The 17,726-nt window shown below is 59.4% G+C and overlaps 2 protein-coding genes across 2 annotated transcripts in view; one reads left to right on the plus strand and one right to left on the minus strand.

The window, feature by feature from the left end:
• Positions 1-489: 489 nt before the first annotated feature.
• Positions 490-7,412, plus strand: LOC138807595 (MPN domain-containing protein). The gene is made up of 13 exons (XM_069993372.1): positions 490-1,019; positions 1,126-1,385; positions 2,182-2,418; positions 3,042-3,174; positions 3,836-3,920; positions 4,068-4,164; positions 4,649-4,721; positions 4,798-4,874; positions 5,411-5,579; positions 5,660-5,730; positions 5,978-6,067; positions 6,922-7,014; positions 7,269-7,412. Exons 1-13 carry the CDS (start codon positions 1,013-1,015, stop codon positions 7,368-7,370), a joined length of 1,494 nt encoding a protein of 497 aa, XP_069849473.1. The 5' UTR covers positions 490-1,012; the 3' UTR covers positions 7,371-7,412.
• Positions 7,413-7,609: 197 nt separating this feature from the next.
• Positions 7,610-17,726, minus strand: part of LOC138807596 (endophilin-A2) — a 28,653-nt gene continuing 18,536 nt past the window's right edge. The window contains exons 2-10 of the mRNA XM_069993373.1: positions 11,269-11,337; positions 10,989-11,061; positions 10,553-10,696; positions 10,123-10,256; positions 9,870-10,028; positions 9,649-9,752; positions 8,937-9,058; positions 8,786-8,845; positions 7,610-8,660 (exon numbers count right to left, since the gene is read on the minus strand). Coding sequence (XP_069849474.1) covers positions 8,464-8,660; positions 8,786-8,845; positions 8,937-9,058; positions 9,649-9,752; positions 9,870-10,028; positions 10,123-10,256; positions 10,553-10,696; positions 10,989-11,061; positions 11,269-11,337 — 1,062 coding nt within the window. The 3' untranslated portion in view covers positions 7,610-8,463. The remainder of the gene's footprint in view (positions 8,661-8,785; positions 8,846-8,936; positions 9,059-9,648; positions 9,753-9,869; positions 10,029-10,122; positions 10,257-10,552; positions 10,697-10,988; positions 11,062-11,268; positions 11,338-17,726) is intronic.

The raw sequence follows: 17,726 nt of genomic DNA on the forward strand, positions 1-17,726 counted from the left end.
ATTCCAAGAAATCCGGGCCAGGCCCAGTGTCCTTTTCCCTCCCGGCCTGCAAGGCGCGCTCGGAGCGCCTCTCAACTCCACCGCTCTCGGGGAGCCCAGAGTTGGGCCTGGGAGAGAAGGTCCGAAACAGGAACAAAGGACAGACAAAGGGACAAAGGACAGACACAGGGACAAAGGCCGAGGCCGCAAGGTCCGGGCGGGAGCCCAGCTGAGCCCCGCCTCTAAACTCCCGGGCTTCAGCCCCACGGGAGGGGAGAGGGCGCTGCTTTTAACTTAAGAGCTGATTGGTTGCCCGTGAACTAGAGTCGACAATTTTGATTGGATGATTGTAATGATTGACCGCGCCTGTTCCTGGATATGCTCATTGGCTGATTCCGACTTTGAGTGGAACCAGCAGCTTAATCCTGATTGGCTGTCCCGGAATCCTGCAGCGGCTGCTGAGTGGTGGAAGGGGAAAGGTAAGGCTCGGTGGGCGGGCTCTCCTTTAGGTCGAGCGGAGACCGTGCCCCGGGGCGCGGGCGAGTTAACCCTTCGGGGACTGACGCGGCGCTTCGGGCGCTTTCCCTCCGGGTCCCCCCCGGGGCTGCTTCTCCACCTGCCGCCTGAGGGTTTCCCCGGGCCTCAGTTTCTCCTCTGTTCCTAACTACGGAGCGCACTGCGTCCTTGTAGAGCTGGAGGCCGTGGTCCTCAGTTTCCCCGCGGGTTCCAGCAGCCCTGACCACCGTCCCCTCCGCACCCCGCAATCGCCAGGATGCAGCCCCACAGGCCGTGCGGCCACTAGGCAGGTCCGGGGCCTCAGTTTCCTCGGCCGGACGATCACGCTCTCTGGCTTCCGTTTCCCCAAATGATCCGGGAGGATTGATCTTTTTTCCTGACTCTCTCGCGCGCGGCCTCAGTTTCCCCGCCAGTCCGCCGCAGGGGCCCTCCCCCTCCCCTCCGCCCCCCAACCCCGCGGCGGCGGCCCCGGGAGGCGGGGCCGGGTCACGTGCGGGAAGAAAGCGCGGGCGCGGCCATGGCAGGTAGGTGGGCCGGGCTTGGGGCGCGGGGTGTCGGGGCGCGGTGGGGCCGGGCCTCGGGGTGCGGGGCCGCTGCAGCCTGTCGCTGCCCCTCCCCCTCATCCCGCAGCCCCGGAGCCGCTGTCCCCCGCGGGCGGCGCGGGCGAGGAGGCCCCGGATGAGGACGAGGACGAGGCGGAGGCCGAGGACCCCGAGCGGCCGGCGGGGACCGGCGGGGGGCGCGGCGGCGGCGGCGGCGGCGGCGGGGCCGGGCCGGGGGTCTGCGGCGGGCTGGGGGGCGCGCTCACCCGGCGCGCCGTCACGCTGCGGGTGCTGCTCAAAGACGCGCTGCTGGAGCCCGGCGCCGGGGTGCTGTCCATCTACTATCTGGTGAGCGTCCCCAGCCCATCCCTGCTCCTGCACGACGGGGAAACTGAGGCCCAGGACTCCCTGGACGTGCCCGACTGTGGGGGAGGGGAATCGGAGGCAGTAGCCCCCCCCCCCCCAGGAGTAGTATAGTGACATCTAGAATCTAGGAGGATTTTGCTGTCCTTGAATTACTGTAGATACTGCTGAGCTATATATCCCTAGTCCTCTTAGTTTTTCTGTTTGTGCGTTTGATTGCCTTTTTTGGGGGGGAGAGGAGGGGTGGTTGTGTCAGAACTGGGGCTTGAACTCAGGGCCTGTCCTTAACTTTTTCACTCAAGGATGGCCTCTACCACTTGAGCCGTCACACCTCCGCTTCCAGCTTTTAGCGGGTTCTTTGGGGATAGGAGTCTCCTGGAATCCCTGCCAGGGGCTGGCTTCAAATGCCCGATCCTCAGATCTCAGCCTCTTGAGTAGCTGGGATGACAGGCGTGAGCCACCAGCTCCTGGCTGCTTTTTTAAGACAGGATCTTGCCAGGTAGCCTATGTGTGGAAGTGACAACCACAAACTACCATGTCTGGACTCTCTAGGACCTGCTGGGAGCCAGGCTGTGTGTGGTTGTCATGGATACAGCAGTGATGGAGATTGACATTTCCCCTTACCTGTAGGCGCTCTCGCAGTTCAAAGGCAGAGGTTGGCCTGGGAGGGTTCACTGTAGTTAGTGGAGAGTGTCTGGCAAACTCCAGGGAGCATGTGTTTAGGAGGACTTCCATGAGGGACTCTGCTGCCCGCATTCAGCCAACCCGTTTGCTGCTACAGGGGAAGAAGTTCCTGGGGGACTTGCAGCCGGATGGAAGGATCGTGTGGCAAGAAACTGGGCAGGTTTTCAATTCCCCCAGTGCCTGGGCTACCCACTGCAAGAAGCTGGTCAACCCAGCCAAGAAGTCCGGCTGCGGCTGGGCCTCCGTCAAATACAAGGGCCAGAAACTGGACAAGTACAAGGCCACCTGGCTCCGACGACATCAGCTTCACATGGCGGTAGCTGCCGTGGATGAGGTAAAGTCCTTCCCAATGCGCTGTTTGGTGAGGAGGGTTCAAGCTGGGTTAAAGGGAGGGCACCATCAGAGCACGGAACAGAAAGAGAGGGAGCTGGTGCCTGAAAGACTCTGGGACAGACTGTGTTGGAGAAACAGTTAGAAAGGCCCTGTGTGGCAGGAGCAGAGGGATCAAGGAACCGAGAGACCGGGGAGAGGTAGGGAGGGGACAGGGTGGGCTGTGCAGGGCCTTGGGGCAGGACTTGGGGCTTTGACCCTGAGCGAAAGGGATTTCACACTCATGGGTTCCTCTGGTGGATATTGTGGGAGAACAGGCTGTGGGATGTGGGTAGGAGCTGGAGACCCCGCTAAAGCTATTGAAGTGGTCTTGCAAAGTGGAATCTGGCCGCTATCAAGTGGTAGAGTGGGCAAGTTCTGGTTTGTTTGTCTTCCACGAATAGATCTGATAGGATTTATCAATGAGCTGCCCTGGTGTGGGCATTCCATGCCTCTATTCACTCTCGACCCCTAGTGGTCAGTCTAGATAACGACAACTACAGCTACAGTCTGCTGATGGGGAGGGAGGTGGGTGAGGGAGGGGGGCAGTCCATTGACAGGGTCACTCTCCCACACACATTCTGCCAGAGCCCCGCCAGCGAAGGGGAGGAGGAGGAGCTGCTGATGGAAGATGAGGATGAGGAGGTGGTGGCGGGGGTCTCAGTGGAGGATAAGAACCGGAGACCTCAGGGGAAGGGCCTCTCGGAGCCTGCACACTCAGGTGAGGGCAAGCAGAAGCAGGAAATCAGGATGGGGGACGAGACTGGGGTGGGGGTGGGGTGTTGATCTTCCCTAGCACCCCACCACCAGATTTCGCTCTGCCTGAGTTCTGAAGCTCTGATGCTGGATTTGGCAACCTTCTCCCTTATTATGGGTTCCTGAATTCACTTGACTGTGTGTGTGTGTGTGTGTGTGTATACCCAGCCTGGTGCTTGAACTCAGGGCCCTGCAGTCTCACTTGGCTTTACTTCTTTTTCCTTTTTTTGACGCCAAGCTCCTGGGTCTTAGAACGCATGGACTTTGCACTGTCTCTTAAGATTTTTGTCACTCAAGGCTGGTGCTCTACCACTTGAGCCACAGCTCCACTTTTGTCTTTGTGGTTTATTGGAGATAAAAATCTCATGGATTTTCCTTCCCTGGCTGGCTATGAACTGTGATCCTCAGATCTCAGCCTCCTGAGTAGCTAGGATGACAGGCGTGAGCCACCAGTGCCTGGTCTGATTTTAAAAATCTTTATATATTTTTAACAAATCTCACGTGTCTCTGCTACCTTTCTGCCTGATTTTCCAGCCTAGTGCTGTTTGTTTTTTCTTGAGTTGCCCCTTGTTGTATACCCAGACTGGGGTGCAGCGTGGTTGACATTTCTTCTCTCCTGTCTCCAGAGGCCATGCCCCCTGGGAAGCGGGTGGAGAGCAAGCTGCGGGTGCCCGTGCGCTACTGCATGCTGGGCAGTCGTGACTCTGCCAGGTCAGATGCCCCCCCCCCCCCCGGAGGCAGCCCAACCCTCAGCTTACACGGAATCCTTGTTTGGTGTGGGGGAATGCCAGGGCAGGGTGGGCAGGTGAGGGAAAACATGGGCTTCCTGAGACCATGGGACCCTCCTGGCTACTCCAGGAACCCCCACACCCTGGTGGAAGTAACTTCCTTCGCAGCCATCAACAAGTTCCAGCCGTTCAACGTGGCCATTTCCAGCAACGTGCTCTTTCTGCTGGTGTGTGACCAAGCTCCCAACTCATCACTTAGTGAGCAGGGCCAGGGGCTATGGGCCTGGACCAGCCAGGAGGGGAAGGGGTTCAAAATGTCCACTCGAAGACCAGTGTTGTGTTTGCTGCTCATAAACAGTAGGTGCTCAATAAATGTTTGCTACTGGTAATCAGTGAGTGAAAAATAAATGTTTGTTTCTGTAATTAAGAAGTGGGGGAGGGGGTAGTGGGGCTACTCAGGAAGCTGAGATTTGAGGATCACCATTCAAATCCAGCCCAGGCAGGAAAGTCTGTAACATTCTTACCCCCAATAAACCAGAAGTGGCGCTGTGGCTGAGTGGTAGAGCGCTCGCCTTGAGCAAAAGAGCTCAGGAACAGCTCCCAGGCCCTGAGTTCAAGCCCCAAAACCAACACACAAAAAAAATAAAGGGGTGGGGGGAGGTGGCTGGCTCAAGTTGGGGCAGGAGCCCCAGCCTCTGCCTTTCCTCCCAGGACTTCCACAGTCACCTGACACGGAGTGAGGTTGTGGGCTACCTCGGGGGCCGCTGGGACATCAACAACCAAAGTGAGTATTGGGGACCCGGTGGGTAGGGGGCATGGAGACCAGGGTCACTATTTGGGGCTTCCCTGTCACCCCGCAGTGCTTACCGTGCTGAGAGCCTTCCCATGCAGGAGCCGGCTTGGGGACCCTGACACTGCGGCCAGCATTGAAGAGGAGGTGAGGGGATCACTGGGGGGGGGGGGGGGGGGAGGAGAGGAGGGGAGAGACACAGCTGTCCCGGCCTCAGGTTTTGTTTTGGTGCTAGGAGCCCTCTACGGAGCTGCACCCTAACCTTGCTGGGGAAGATTGTCTCCCCCACAAACAGACTTTTTCTCCTATCTGCAAACAGCTTTGTCCTTGTGTTAAATCAAGAGAATGTGGGGTACAGCAGGCCGAGTGTAGATTCTGAGCACTCTTCATTTTTGTGTCAGAGCTTGAACTCTGGGCCTGGCTCTGTCCCTGATTGTCTCCACTCAAGGCTAGCGCTGTACCGCTTTGGCCACAGCTCTACTTGCAGCCTTGTGCTGGTTCATTTGAGACAGGAGTCTCATCCTCAGATCTCAGGCTCCTGAGTAGCTGGGATGACAAGGCGTGAGCCACTGGCCTATTATGGTGGGTGTAGTGAAGGTGTGCCCAGGGCCCCAGGCCTGGCACATAGCAGGCCCTGGCCCCTGAGCTCCCTGGCTTAGCCTTGGCTGTGCCTCTGCCTGCAGATCTACCAGAGCCTGTTTCTGCGGGGGCTGTCGCTGGTGGGCTGGTACCACAGCCACCCGCACAGCCCGGCGCTGCCCACACTGCAGGACATCGATGCGCAGATGGAGTACCAGCTGCGGCTGCAGGGCTCCAGCAATGGCTTCCAGCCCTGCCTGGCCCTGCTCTGCTGTGAGACCTGGGGTGGAGGGTGTGGGGTGTGGGGAGCAGCCTAGACCAACTTACCCAGCACACGCTGTCTCTTCCCCCAGCCCCGTACTATCCAGGCAACCCGGGCCCTGAGTCTAACATCTCCCCCTTCTGGGTGATGCCGCCCCCTGAGGTAGGCTGGCCTCTGGGGGAGGCTGGGGGCCAGGGAGGGAGGTTGTGTGGGTGACAGACAAGCCAGGGCTGAGGTGGGGGCACCGTTTGTCACCTGTTTGTCGCTTCTCTGAAACGGGGACATGATGGCCACTCACTGAGCTTTCAGTGAGCGCTTCCTGAGCCGGGTCTTGTTCCATGCCCCCTCCCACTCCGGGGCAGAGGTCAGAGTCAGTGGGGGCCTCTCTGACCATGCGTGTCCCTCCCAGCAAAGGCCCAGTGACTACGGCATCCCCATGGATGTGGAGATGGCTTATGTCCAGGACAGTTTCCTGACCAATGACATCCTGCATGAGATGGTAAGCTCCCTCCCGGCCCGTGCTGCCGTGTGTGTGTGTGTGTGTGTTGTACATTGGAAAAGTTTGCACTGAAATCCTAGCTCCGTGGGAGCCTGAGATCTGAGGATGGAGGTTTGAAGCCAGCCCAGGCAAATAAATCCGACTCTTTATCTCTAAATAACCAGCCAAGAAGTGGAGTCAAGCATGGCTCACAGGGGAGAGCCCCTGCTGTCAGCAAAAAAGCCAAGTGAAAGCACAAGGCTCTTCTTAATTCAAGCCCTGGTACTCTTTTTTTTAAACGAAAATGCCAAAAGTTGAACGTGGTCCGTCCCAATGGCTCCCATCCCCGCTACTCAGGAAGTGCAGATTAGGAGAGGAGAGGAGGCCAGCCAGGCAAAGTATTAGTGAGATTCCTCAACCTACAAGCAGGGCATGATAGTATATGTCTATCATCCATCCACCCATCCCCACTATGTGGGAAGTGTAAACAGGAACACCAAAGTCCAGGCTTGCTGCAGCAAAAAGAAAAAAAAAAAAAGGAAAAGAAAACCGAGACCCTAACAACAACAAAAAGGGCTGGGGCTGGGGCTCAAGGGGTAGAGCGTCTGCCTTGCAAGTACGAAGCCCTGAGTTCAGAGCCTGTAAAAACCGAAGTGGGAGGTGCTCACCGCCTCTTCCCTGTCACCAGTGCCACTGATGTTAGGAGCCAGGCTCTGGGCTGTCCTGGCTTAGGCAGGCGTGAGTGGCGGTCCAGCCTGGTGCCTGTCCTTCTGTCTGCTGGGTCTGGACTCTCCTTCGTGGTGCCCGAGTTGGGAGGTGGAGGGAGGAAGGCGGGAGGCCCACTGGAGAGAGGCAGGTGCGTGACCTGTCTGCAGATGCTGCTGGTGGAGTTCTACAAGGGCGCCCCGGACCTCGTGAGCTTCCAGGAGCCCTGGAGCCAGGAGCACAGCTACCTGGACAAGCTCAAGGTGAGATGCGCAGAGAAGGCCGGTGCTCTGCTTCAAGGCCCTGAGACCCCTGGGTGGTTGGACATACCACCACTTGGGACGCGGCTGCCTGCTCCCAAGGTGAGCCCAGACTGGGGCTTCTCCAGCCTGTGGGCTTCCTTCCCACCACCTTCTCAGGGCAGCAGGGTGAGGTCCAGCCTGTAAAATGCAATGCAGGCACCCCGGGAGGACCTGGGGACACAGCACCGCCTGAGCAGCCTGCCCTGGGGTTTCAGATCTCCCTGGCCAGCAGGACGCCCAAGGACCAGGGTGTGGGCCACGTGCTGGAGCAGGTCTGCGGTATCCTCAAGCAGGCCGGCTGCCCCTCGTCCCTGTGACTCAGGCTTGGATAATAAAGCGCAAGCAGCTGGCAGCCATGAGCATCGCTTTGGTGTGGGTGGTGTGGGCAGGCCAGCAGCTCCCCACTCCCCTGGCACCCAGTGAATCCCCTGGGGCTTAAATCCTCACCCTCATCTGGCCACAGGCTGAGGTCTCCACCCCCCCACCCCGTGCTCCAAGATGGGGCTGTGTCAGCTCTGTGTGTGTGTGGTAGGGGAGAGGACACGGAGGCTGTAGAAAGACGTTTAATACTTTGTAAAAATGAGGAGTACATGGCTTTGCCTGGACCCGGAGCAAGTTGAACTTCCTGTGGTCAGGGTGCCCCCCAGAGGGGCCGGGCTGGGGGGGACTGCAAACCTGGACCCCGGCCCCCACTCAGCCAGTGCCTTGGTTCAGTGAGGGGAGGAAAAGCTGGGCTGTGGCCCGGCGGCGGGGGGTGGGGGTGCGCACTGGCAGCTGTCTATGGGGGTGATGCAGGGGTCACCACACACAGCGGTGGGGCGGGGCGGCTCAGGCAGGGGACATTCTCTTGGAAGCCTGTGCCTGGTCCCGTGGGAGGGGTGCTCAGCTGGTGGCCGCGGCTTGTGCCAGAGCAACCCCTCGTGTGATCCGCCGAGGCCCGGGCTCAGGCTGGCAGGCGGGTACTGCTGGAGGGGTGAGGACCCCGGCACCCAGCAAGTACCTGGGATGTGTGCAAGATGGGGGTGAGGTGCCCCGAGCCGCCTGGAGTGAGTGGGGGGGGGCAAGGCCCATCGCCAGCAACGGGCGGGAGGGGATTACAAACTGGGGTGTGGAATGGCCAGGGGGCCACACCCAGTTAGGCTGTGGGCTGGGCCTTGTGAGTCAAGGACAGTGGACCTGGGGAAGGGGCTGGAGGGTCCCCTTGGAGTTGCCGCCCGTGGAGGGGCAAGAGGAACGTTAGTGTTTCTAGAGCACCTTAGTGTTAGCCCCACGTGGAAGGAGCTCCACACACCGCCTGCTGCTGCTGAGCCACGGTGCCCACGTAAACAGGAGCTCACCTGCCCGGAGGTGGGAGCTGAGCCGCCTCGTGGAATGCGATCGCCCGGGTGGGGCCGGTGGGGCTGGGCGGCGTCACTGAGGCAGGGGCACGAGCACCTCCACGTAGCTGAGCGGGAAGAAGCCCGACTGGCCGTGCAGCATGCCCTCGTACCAGTTCTCGTCGATCTGGTTGGTGAGCGTGATGAGGTCGCCCTCACGGAAGCCCAGCTCGCCGTCGTTCTCAGGCTCGAAGTCATACAGGGCCTTGCAGCTCGGCTGGTCCAGGGGCGCTGTGGGATGGGGTGCCAGGTGCTTTGCTCTAAAGTCAGCCCCCCCCCCCCGCCCCATGCTATGGCCCTGGCCGCCCCACCCCTTCCTCCAGTGCTCTCTGGAGTCATCACAAGAGGCCACTCACGCATGCTCCTGCTGGGCGTCTGGATGGGCTTCTCGGAAGATCGGAAAGACGATGAAACTCCTGGAGGACAAAGGGGAGTGAGCCTGGCCCAGGACCACAGTGCAGAGGGCGGGTGCCCCCCCCCATGGCTCCCAGGGGTGGCCCGCATCACCTGTGGTCTTGGGCGCGGCGCAGGGGAGGCCCCCGTTGGACTGCTCAGGCTCCCCTAGGTCAAAGGACTCCCGGGGCCTGGGCTTGTACTCACGCCTGGGGCGCGAGGAGGCGTCCCGCACCCTGTGGGGAGTCGAGTGCTGGGCACTGGCCAAGGCACAGCCACACCCACCCAGTGCCTGCCCGGGACCGGTCTGGGGTGGGGAGGGCCTCCGTAGCATGACGTGAGGCACAGGGCACCCACAGGCCCTGGCTGAACCTCAACGAAGGCTCTGGACCAGTGCCCCAGTGTCGGGCACCTCCAGAGGCTGTCCACTGTCCTGTCCCCCCCCACCCCCGTGCACCCACAAGCCACCATGCCCTCACAGGGCTGGGCCCGGCCAGCCAGCAGGAAGGAAGGCACAGAGGTGTCCTGGGCCAGCGGCTGGGGTGACCCCAGCTGAGTCACTGACTGAGGGTGACCGCTGGTTTCCTCTGTGGTCTCCATGGGGTGGGGGTGGAGAGGGAGGATGAATCGAGCAGGCCTTGCTACCTTCAGGGATCCCTCAACACGCCCAGGGCTGAGACAGCATTGGATTCACACCAGGGCTGCCTAGGACGAGTGCAGTGCCTGCTTCCACAGGCAGAGGGCGCAGGCAGCCCGGGAGCCTCTGTGCGTGCATGGTGGGGGGTGGTGGTGGCATCAGGGCTTCAGGAGCAGTGGAGGGGCTTACCGGCGCTTTAGCTTGCTGGCCAGCTCTTCGAGGATCTGCACAGCCTGCCGGTGGTAGTCCAGCTGTGCATCCACCAGTGCTGAGAGCTGGCTCACCTGCTCGATCTGCGGGAGCAGCAAGGCTGAGGCCACCCTGCACAGCCACCCTCTGGAGGTCCAGAGTCCGCCCTCCCCGCCCCCCCCCCCCCCCCCCCGCAGTGGCTAGGCTGCTGCCCCACACACGTCAGTCTCCAGGAGGTTGTGCATGCTGGTCTCTGCCACCTCCTTGGACTCCTCGAACTTCTCCAGAGCCTGGCGCAGCTCCTCGTCTGGGATCTTGCCCTGACGCTTCTTCTTGTAGTCAAAGTCCAGCCGGCGGCCCTCCAGCTTCTTCAGGTGGTGCTGTGGGCAGCGGGGCAAAGTCAGCAAGCGGCCAGGCCCGGTCACCCTGCACTACTGGCCTGGGTGGGGGACAGGGCTGCCGCAGGTGGCACACCTGGATCTCCTTCAGGTCCTTGTCGCACAGGTTCTGCAGCGGGTCGATGAAGTTCTGCTTGACCTCTATGTCCAGGGAGTCCTTCACCTCAGCCAGGCGCTTCATGGACTCTCCTGCGTCCAGCAGGGCATCTCCTGCGGGGAGGGGAGGCTGTCACGGGGGGCTGCCACCCCTGGCGGCGCAGTGCTCCACAGCCCAACACGGAGCAGGTGGGACTAGAAGCCAAGACCCCCCCTGCCTCCCACCTTGCCTTCATGGCACTGGGCTGAGGGATGGCCGGCTGCGCAGCCCCTCTGTCCCCACATGGAAGGTGGTTACTGAGCCCTGTCCTAGGACAGTGCCTGGCAGACAGCAGTGTCCATCTGCACTGGGACACGTGGACCCTGTGGGTCCCCCAGGTCCCCCCGGCCCTGGGATGCCCCGCTCTCACCGAAGTTGGACTCGCCGCCCAGCTCCTTCCCGTGGCGGATCATACACTCGCCCAGCAGCCCCTCTGACTGTGGGTAGCCAGGGTTCTTCACCTGGCCCCGGATCTTGGACACCGTGTTGAGCATCGTCAGCTTGGCCCGGGAGGCTGCGAGGGGAAATGGCGGGTCACACCCACCTCCCAGGGAGGACGGCAGAGGCTCCTTCCTGTCCCTGGTCAAGGTGGGTGGGGGAGTGTTGCCCCAGCGACTGCAGGCCAGCAGAGGAAGTGGTGCTGGCCACACACCGGCACAGCCTCTGGGGCTCTGGTTCAGCCAGGCCTCCAGCCTGCCCATAGTGGGCACGGCAGCTACAGCCCACTCATCCCATTTCAGAAGATTCCTGGGTGACAGGAGGGCAGACCTGGGGGTGGGGGGCAGTCGGGCAGGCTGGCCCCCTACCTGGGTTGGGCTGTAGGTACTCGATGGTTCTGACCAGCACTTCTGTCACCGCCTTGCTGGTGACATCCACCTTCTGTGGAGAGAAGCAGAAGGTGGTGGGGGCTCCGGCCCGACGCCTCTCCCCGTCCCTCGCCCACACTAGACAACATGGGGGAGGGAGGGGCTGTCACTCCTGGAGTCCACTGATGGAACTCCAGCAACCCCCCACACCACTGCGGTCTGTTGGCACATCCACGGATGCCAACTGTGGGCGTGGTGTCTCACAGCTCCGCTGCCTCACCTTCTCCATCTCTTTGAAGTCATCGTCCAGCTTGGTCCCCTCAGCCCCGCCGACCTTCTCGCTGACCAGCTTGAAACAAAAGAGAAAGCTCATTAGCCAACCACATCCGAGTGAAAACCAGCAGTGCGGGTGGGGCCGGGCAGTGCTGTGACACCAAAGCCAGGGACCCACCAAAGGCCCCTGGCGAGGGCCACACAGCCCCGGCGCTACTGAAACACACTGCAGTGGTGGCTCCAGCCTGCTGAGGGACCAACATTAAAAATCCAACTTGCAGCTGGGCACCTGTGGCTCGTGGCTGAGATCTGAGGTTGGCAGTCTCAGGGCAGCCCACAGAGGCATCTCTACCTCTAAGGCACTGTGCTGGGTGTGGTGCGGTGCTGTCATCCAGAAACCATGTGGGGCCAACAAGCAGCCAGTCACTGAATGGCAACCAGGCAGGCGCGAGACAGTGGCTTAAAAATAACCACTGCAGGGGCTGGGAAGGGGCTCAGTGGTAGAGCGCTTGCCTTGCATGCCTGAGGCCCTGAGTTTGATTCCTCAGCACCACATAAGCAGAAAAAGCCGGAAGTGGCGCTATGGCTCAAGGGGTACAGAGCTAACCTTGAGCTGAAGAGCTGAGGGACAGTGCCCAGGCCCAGAGTTCAGGCCCCATGACTGACAAAAAACAAAATAAAAGCCGGGCGCTGGTGGCTCACGCCTGTAATCCTAGCTACTCAGGAGGCTGAGATCTGAGGATCGCGGTTCAAAGCCAGCCCAGGCAGGAAAGACCGTGAGACTCCTATCTCCAATAAACCACCAGAAAACCAGAAGTGGCGCTGTAGCTCAAGTGGCAGAGCGCTCGCCTTGAGCTGAAGAGCTGAGGGACAGCGCCCAGGCCCAGAGTTCAAGCCCCACGACCAACAAAAAAATAAAAAAAATAAATAAATAAAACACTGCAAAAAGGATCGGAGGGGTGGCTCAGCAGTAGAGCCCCTGCCTGATTACTTAAAGGCTAAGTTCAGACCCTGATACTGAAAAGAGGGAAACCAGCGCATTGACACTTAGGCTGGACCGCAGTGCAGAGGCTAGCACAGCCTCCCAGGTGCAGACCAGGGGCACGTCCCTAACCACACGGTTGCAGAGGGCCCTCCACAGGCAGGGACCGTGAGGATGCCCAACAAGGACAGGCACTCAGGGATGGCAATGAATGGGACCCGACCCTCTGGGGACAGAAGGGCCCTGGGAGTGTAGCTGGCACCAGGTGTGGCTGCTCAAGTACCTCCTGCAGGGGACCTGGGGGCTGCCCACCCTTCTTCCTGTGTCTCAATGGTGACCAGTTGTGACTCTTCTAAAATACGCCAGGACTAGAGAAGGGATGACCAGGCCCGCCCATGGGGACGGAAAGGTCAAAAGCACTGAACGGGGCATTTCCAGTGACACCTGCCTAGGCACTGTCTGCCACTGGCTCCACAATGGAGCGGAGACACCCCCAACCAGGAGCGTACAGCTGGGCAGCGCTGCAGTCCTCTATCTCCAGGCTGAGGGGTTCCTAGGCCCCTGATTTCCCCCCATCAAAGGATCTGGCCTCCAGGATGGAGTCTCACCGCCTGCCTGGCCCAGCACTTCCAGATGCATCATCCTGGTCTTGAAGCCAGGAAAGATCTTTCTAGCCATCGGGGTTCATGTGACGTGGTGGTCTGTGCCCCCTGGCCTGGGAGGGTCTTCTGGGCTCCTGGCTCTCAGGCCCTGTCCACTAGGGGTGGCTGTCAGGAAGCTGGCAGTCACGGGGGATACTGAACATCTGGGGTCTGGTCTCACATACGCATGCATGCACGCACGCACGCTTCCGCAGGCTTGAGATCAGAGCAGCAGAAGGCACAGATGGTAACCACACTGGGTCCACTGAGTCTCCTGACTCAACTGCTGTGAGGCGCAGGCTGGGCACTGTGCAGACCCAGAATGCAGGCAGTGCTACACACACAAATGCACAAACATGCACGCATGAGGGGACGGTGAGGGCCTCAGCTCTCAGAGTCATCTCCTTGTCCACGCCCAGCAGAAGTCTGGGCTGGGGACAGGAACAGGAGCCCACACAGGGGAGACCCCGTCTTTCACAGTCTTTCTGTATCAGCTCTGTTCCCAGGGCAGTTTCAGTTCTCTTGGTTGGGTGACAGGATGTCCTGAGAGCCAGGTGACAGGGGGAAATAGGCCAGTAATGTGAGAGCAGTGAAGGCAGGCGGCGGGCCTCGAGGCCACTTCCCCTCCACAGAGCTCCTGGAAGCGAGCCTGCTGATCCCCTGCATGGAGCTGCTGGCCACACACAGGTGGCACTGCGTGATAATGAAGGCTGGGGTGCTGCTCAGCGCCTTATGTGCTGGGCCCTAGATTCCATTCCCAGCACTGCAAACAGAATGAAAAATAACAAAAAGGCCTTGCAAAATGCACACAGTTATAACCCCAGGTACTCACGGAGGTGGAGACTCTATTCAAGGCTCAGCAAAAGCTACATCCCATCTTAGCCAATGAGCTGAGAGTAGAAGTGCGATCCCAGCTACCGGGCAGGCCAGTCCTGGGCCAAAGTTCTACACCTGACCATAAAAATGTGAGCTCTCCGATCATGTAAAATACTTATCAAAATGAACTTTAGGGGCTGGGAAGGTGGCTTAGTAGTAGAGTGCTTGCCTAGCATGCATGAAGCCCTGGGTTCCATTCTTCAGTACCTCATAAATAGAAAAAAGCTGGAAGTGGTGCTGTGGCTCAAGTGGTAGAACACTAGCCTTGAGCAAAAAAAACGCTCAGGGACAATGCCTAGGCCTTGAGTTCAAGCCCAGGACTGGCAGAAACAAACAAAAGAAAAATGAAATAAGTATGTAAGCAAGCCAGGCAGTGGTAGCTCACACCTGTAATCCTAACTACTCAGGAGGCTGAAATCTGAGGATCACAGTTCAAAACCCAGGCAGAGCAGAAAAGTCCTTAAGACTCTAGCAAGGGCTGGGAAGGTGGCTCAGTGGTAGAGCGCTTGTCTTGCATGAATGAGGCCCTGAGTTGGATTCCTCAGAACCACATAAGCAGAAAAAAAAAAAAAAGCCGGAAGTGGTGCTATGGCTCAAGTGGTAGCGTGCTAGCCTTGAGCTGAAGAGCTGAGGGACAGTGCCCAGGCCCAGAGTTCAGGCCCCACGACTGGACCCCTCCCCCCAAAAAAAAGACTCTAGCAAAAAGCCAGACAGGAGGGAGTGGCTCAAGTGGTAGAGTGTCACCCAAGAAAGAAAGCTGAGCTCAAGGCTCTGAGTTCAGACCCAGGTATTGGTAAAAACCAACAATAACAATGAAAGGCAAGGGTATGTTCTTAGTGGCAGAACACCTACTTAGAGTGTGGGGCTTGAGTTCCATGCCACCCCAGTAAAAAGACTTTTTTTTTTTTTTTTAAAGGAGCAAATCAGACAAAGCAACATTCTTTCAAAGGCTGGCATTACCCAGAGTGCTGGACTTGTAGCCACCACATAAGCATGAGGAAGGTGAGGAGGAGGTGCTGGAGACACAGACCCAGCATGTCCGGAAGATGTGCCAGGCCTGATCAGGGGGCTGTGAGGGGCAAGCCAGGTGGGGTGTGGGACTTCTCTCCAGGCAGGTGCCTTTGGTACTCTGCCAGCCGCCTGTGGCGTCCACTTGGCGGTGTCCCAGGGAGCAATTCCAATCCTGCCTGGTTTGGCTAAAACCAGTGGAAAGCCTGGCTACTTAATCATCTTGGCAGGGAAACCCGATCAATAAGACATGGAAAATAAGTGGGCCAGTCTGCGCGCTTGGTGCCAGGGGCAAGTCAGCATCGACGACGAGGAGTTAAGGGAGAGGCACACAGTGGCCAGGAGGCTGGGGTTTGTGAGGAGGCCAGGGCTTCCCAGGGCTCCTGTGGAACCACATAGGGCAAAGATAAGGACAGCACCACGGTGGGTGAGGGGTCCTCCCTCCATCCTCCAGCCTGACTGCTGTCCACAGATGGCCTGCCTCATGTCCACCACAACCATGGGCTGGTACTAGCCCATCTTCATGACTGACTGTGTCCATGGATACCGTGAGCCTCTGTCTTGGCCTTGAGGTTTCCCCTGGGCAGATGGAGGAAAGAACACAAGGCAGAAGAGTGACACGGAAGAGGTGGCAGGGACCATGGCCCTGGATGCACAGGGAAGACAAGAGCACCACCTCAGGGGGGCCATGCAGGGCCCAGGCATTGACTGTGCTACCCGTCATACCTACTTCACCGTGCCCCATTTACAGAAAGATGGGAGAACTCAAAGGGAGCTCCGAACAGCGGCTGACGCCTCTAGCCCCAGCTCTTGGGAGGTGGGGATTGAGAGGATCACAGTTCAAGTCTAAGCCAGGCAAAAAGACCCCATATCTCAACCAACAAGCCAGAGGTGGCGCTGCACACCTGTGATCCCAGTTCTGTGGGAGGCATGACTAGGAGGATCATGGTCCAGGCATAAACTCAAGCCCTTCCATGAAAAATAACTAAAAACCTAAAAGGCTTGGAGGTGTGGCTAAAACAAAACCACCACAAGCGCCCCCAAAGGCCCTAGAGCTCTAGACTGCAGGTGAACAGCCCCCAGGCGTGAGGACGAGAGCTATGCGCACAGGGGAGCTGGGGCATGCAGTAGCACCATCGCAAGGGAGCAGGCATTAGATGGCTAAGCATGGGCATAATGGAGCCGAGCCGAGGGAGGCCCCCAGACCATCCCTGGCGGGGATGAGGGGGTGGGAAGGGAGGAAGGGAGCGTGGATCCATTCCTCGACTCCTGAGTGCTGCCTCCCTACTTCCTATGACAATCATTGCCCGCTGAACACCAAGCCCCAGCAGCGGTCAGCCCTGCTTGTGCCCCAGCTCCTGACTCAAGGACACCGGGCAGGATATCACAGGTGTCCACTGGCGGCGTGCTGGGCTCTCAGAAGGGAGCTGAGCTCTGCTGAGGAGCCTGCCAGTGCCCCCAGTGCCACCCAGAGGATGTGCAGAGCCAGGCCCTCACGTGGGGCTCCACCAGGACATGCCTGCCTCAGGGGCAGCGCTGGCACTGGGTGGCCTTGAGCTTCCACGTGACGGAACTGCAGAGATTCTGGTTGCTGTAGCCTGGAATGTCTCCTAAATGGAGCAGCACCAGGGTGTGTGTGTGTGTGTGTGTGTGTGTGTGTGTGTGTGTGTGTGTGTGTGTGTGTGTGTGTGTGTGTGTGTGTGTGTGTGTGTGTGTGTGTGTGTGTGTGTGTGTGTGTGTGTGTGTGTGTGTGTGTGTGTGTGTGTGTGTGTGTGTGTGTGTGTCTGTGTGTGTGTGTCTGTGTGTGTGTGTCTGTGTGTGTGTGTGTGTGTCTGTGTGTGTGTGTCTGTGTGTGTGTGTGTCTGTGTGTGTCTGTGTGTGTCTGTGTCTGTGTCTGTGTCTGTGTCTGTGTGTCTGTGTCTGTGTGTCTGTGTCTGTGTGTGTGTACAAGGCCCTGGAATACCACGGTGGTGGTGGGTCAGGCTGGAAGCAGGGTGATCAGAACAACTGCGCATCACCAGCTCTTTTAAGTATTTGGGGTGCTGATGCCTGGAGATGCTCCTCTTTTGAAATAGGGGAGGTAATGCCCTGCCAAGATGGAACCCCAGGGCAGGAGCCCACATGTCCCTGATGTGCTGGAGCCCACTGGAGTTCCATTGTGGGGGAATGGAGCTCCTTCCTGTGGGGACTCCTGACCAGGCGCTGCTAGTGCTACTTGGTTAGGTCCCGGGCGAGCCCTCCATGGCTTCTGAAGGTGTCTGTGGACCCAAACACTGGTGGTGAGAGTAGGACAGGACACTGCAGGCCCAGGGTGTTCTCTTGGTGGGAGAGGCAGCAGTCCCCTGGGCCTGGGCTGGCGGCCTACTGGCGTGGGTCCTGAGAGCCTAGGTCCCTCACACCCCCTAGACTGAAAGCACACACCAGCTGTGGAAGCCTGGCACCGCTGGGGCTGATCTCCAGCCTGAGGACATCATCTGCCATGCTGCGGCTTCCTGGTGGGTGCCAGATGGCCTGAAGCTCCTCTCCTGGCTGCTTGGGATCAAGGAGCCTGTCAGGCTGTCTTCCTGCTGCCCGGGCCTCGCCCCACCAGCAGCGACATGGAACAATCCCCCCCGGGGCCCAGTGTCTCAACAGCTTCACCCTTGCCCCCTGACCTCAGACGGCCCTCAGCACTGCTTCTTGGTCTCACCAGCCTTGCACCCCTGCCTCACACCCAGCTCTCTCCTGTGCCCATACTGTGCACTGGGTGGCAGGGCGCCCGTGGCTCTGGTTTCTGCCATCACCTGCACAGTGTAGGCACCCCTCAGGGCCCCAAAGCACCTGGCCCACGGGGTGTTACCTGGCAGTTAAGAGCTGATAGCTGGCAGGGACCAGCTCCCCTTCTTGCTGCCCACAGGAGCAAGCACTGGAGTGAGCCGGACAGGTGTGGCAAGGGCCCTTTCCTGATGGCCAGTCCCT

This window comes from Dipodomys merriami, unplaced genomic scaffold (assembly GCF_024711535.1).
Source record: "Dipodomys merriami isolate MVZ:Mamm:240054 unplaced genomic scaffold, mDipMer1.0.p SCAF_421, whole genome shotgun sequence".
NCBI lineage: Eukaryota > Metazoa > Chordata > Mammalia > Rodentia > Heteromyidae > Dipodomys > Dipodomys merriami.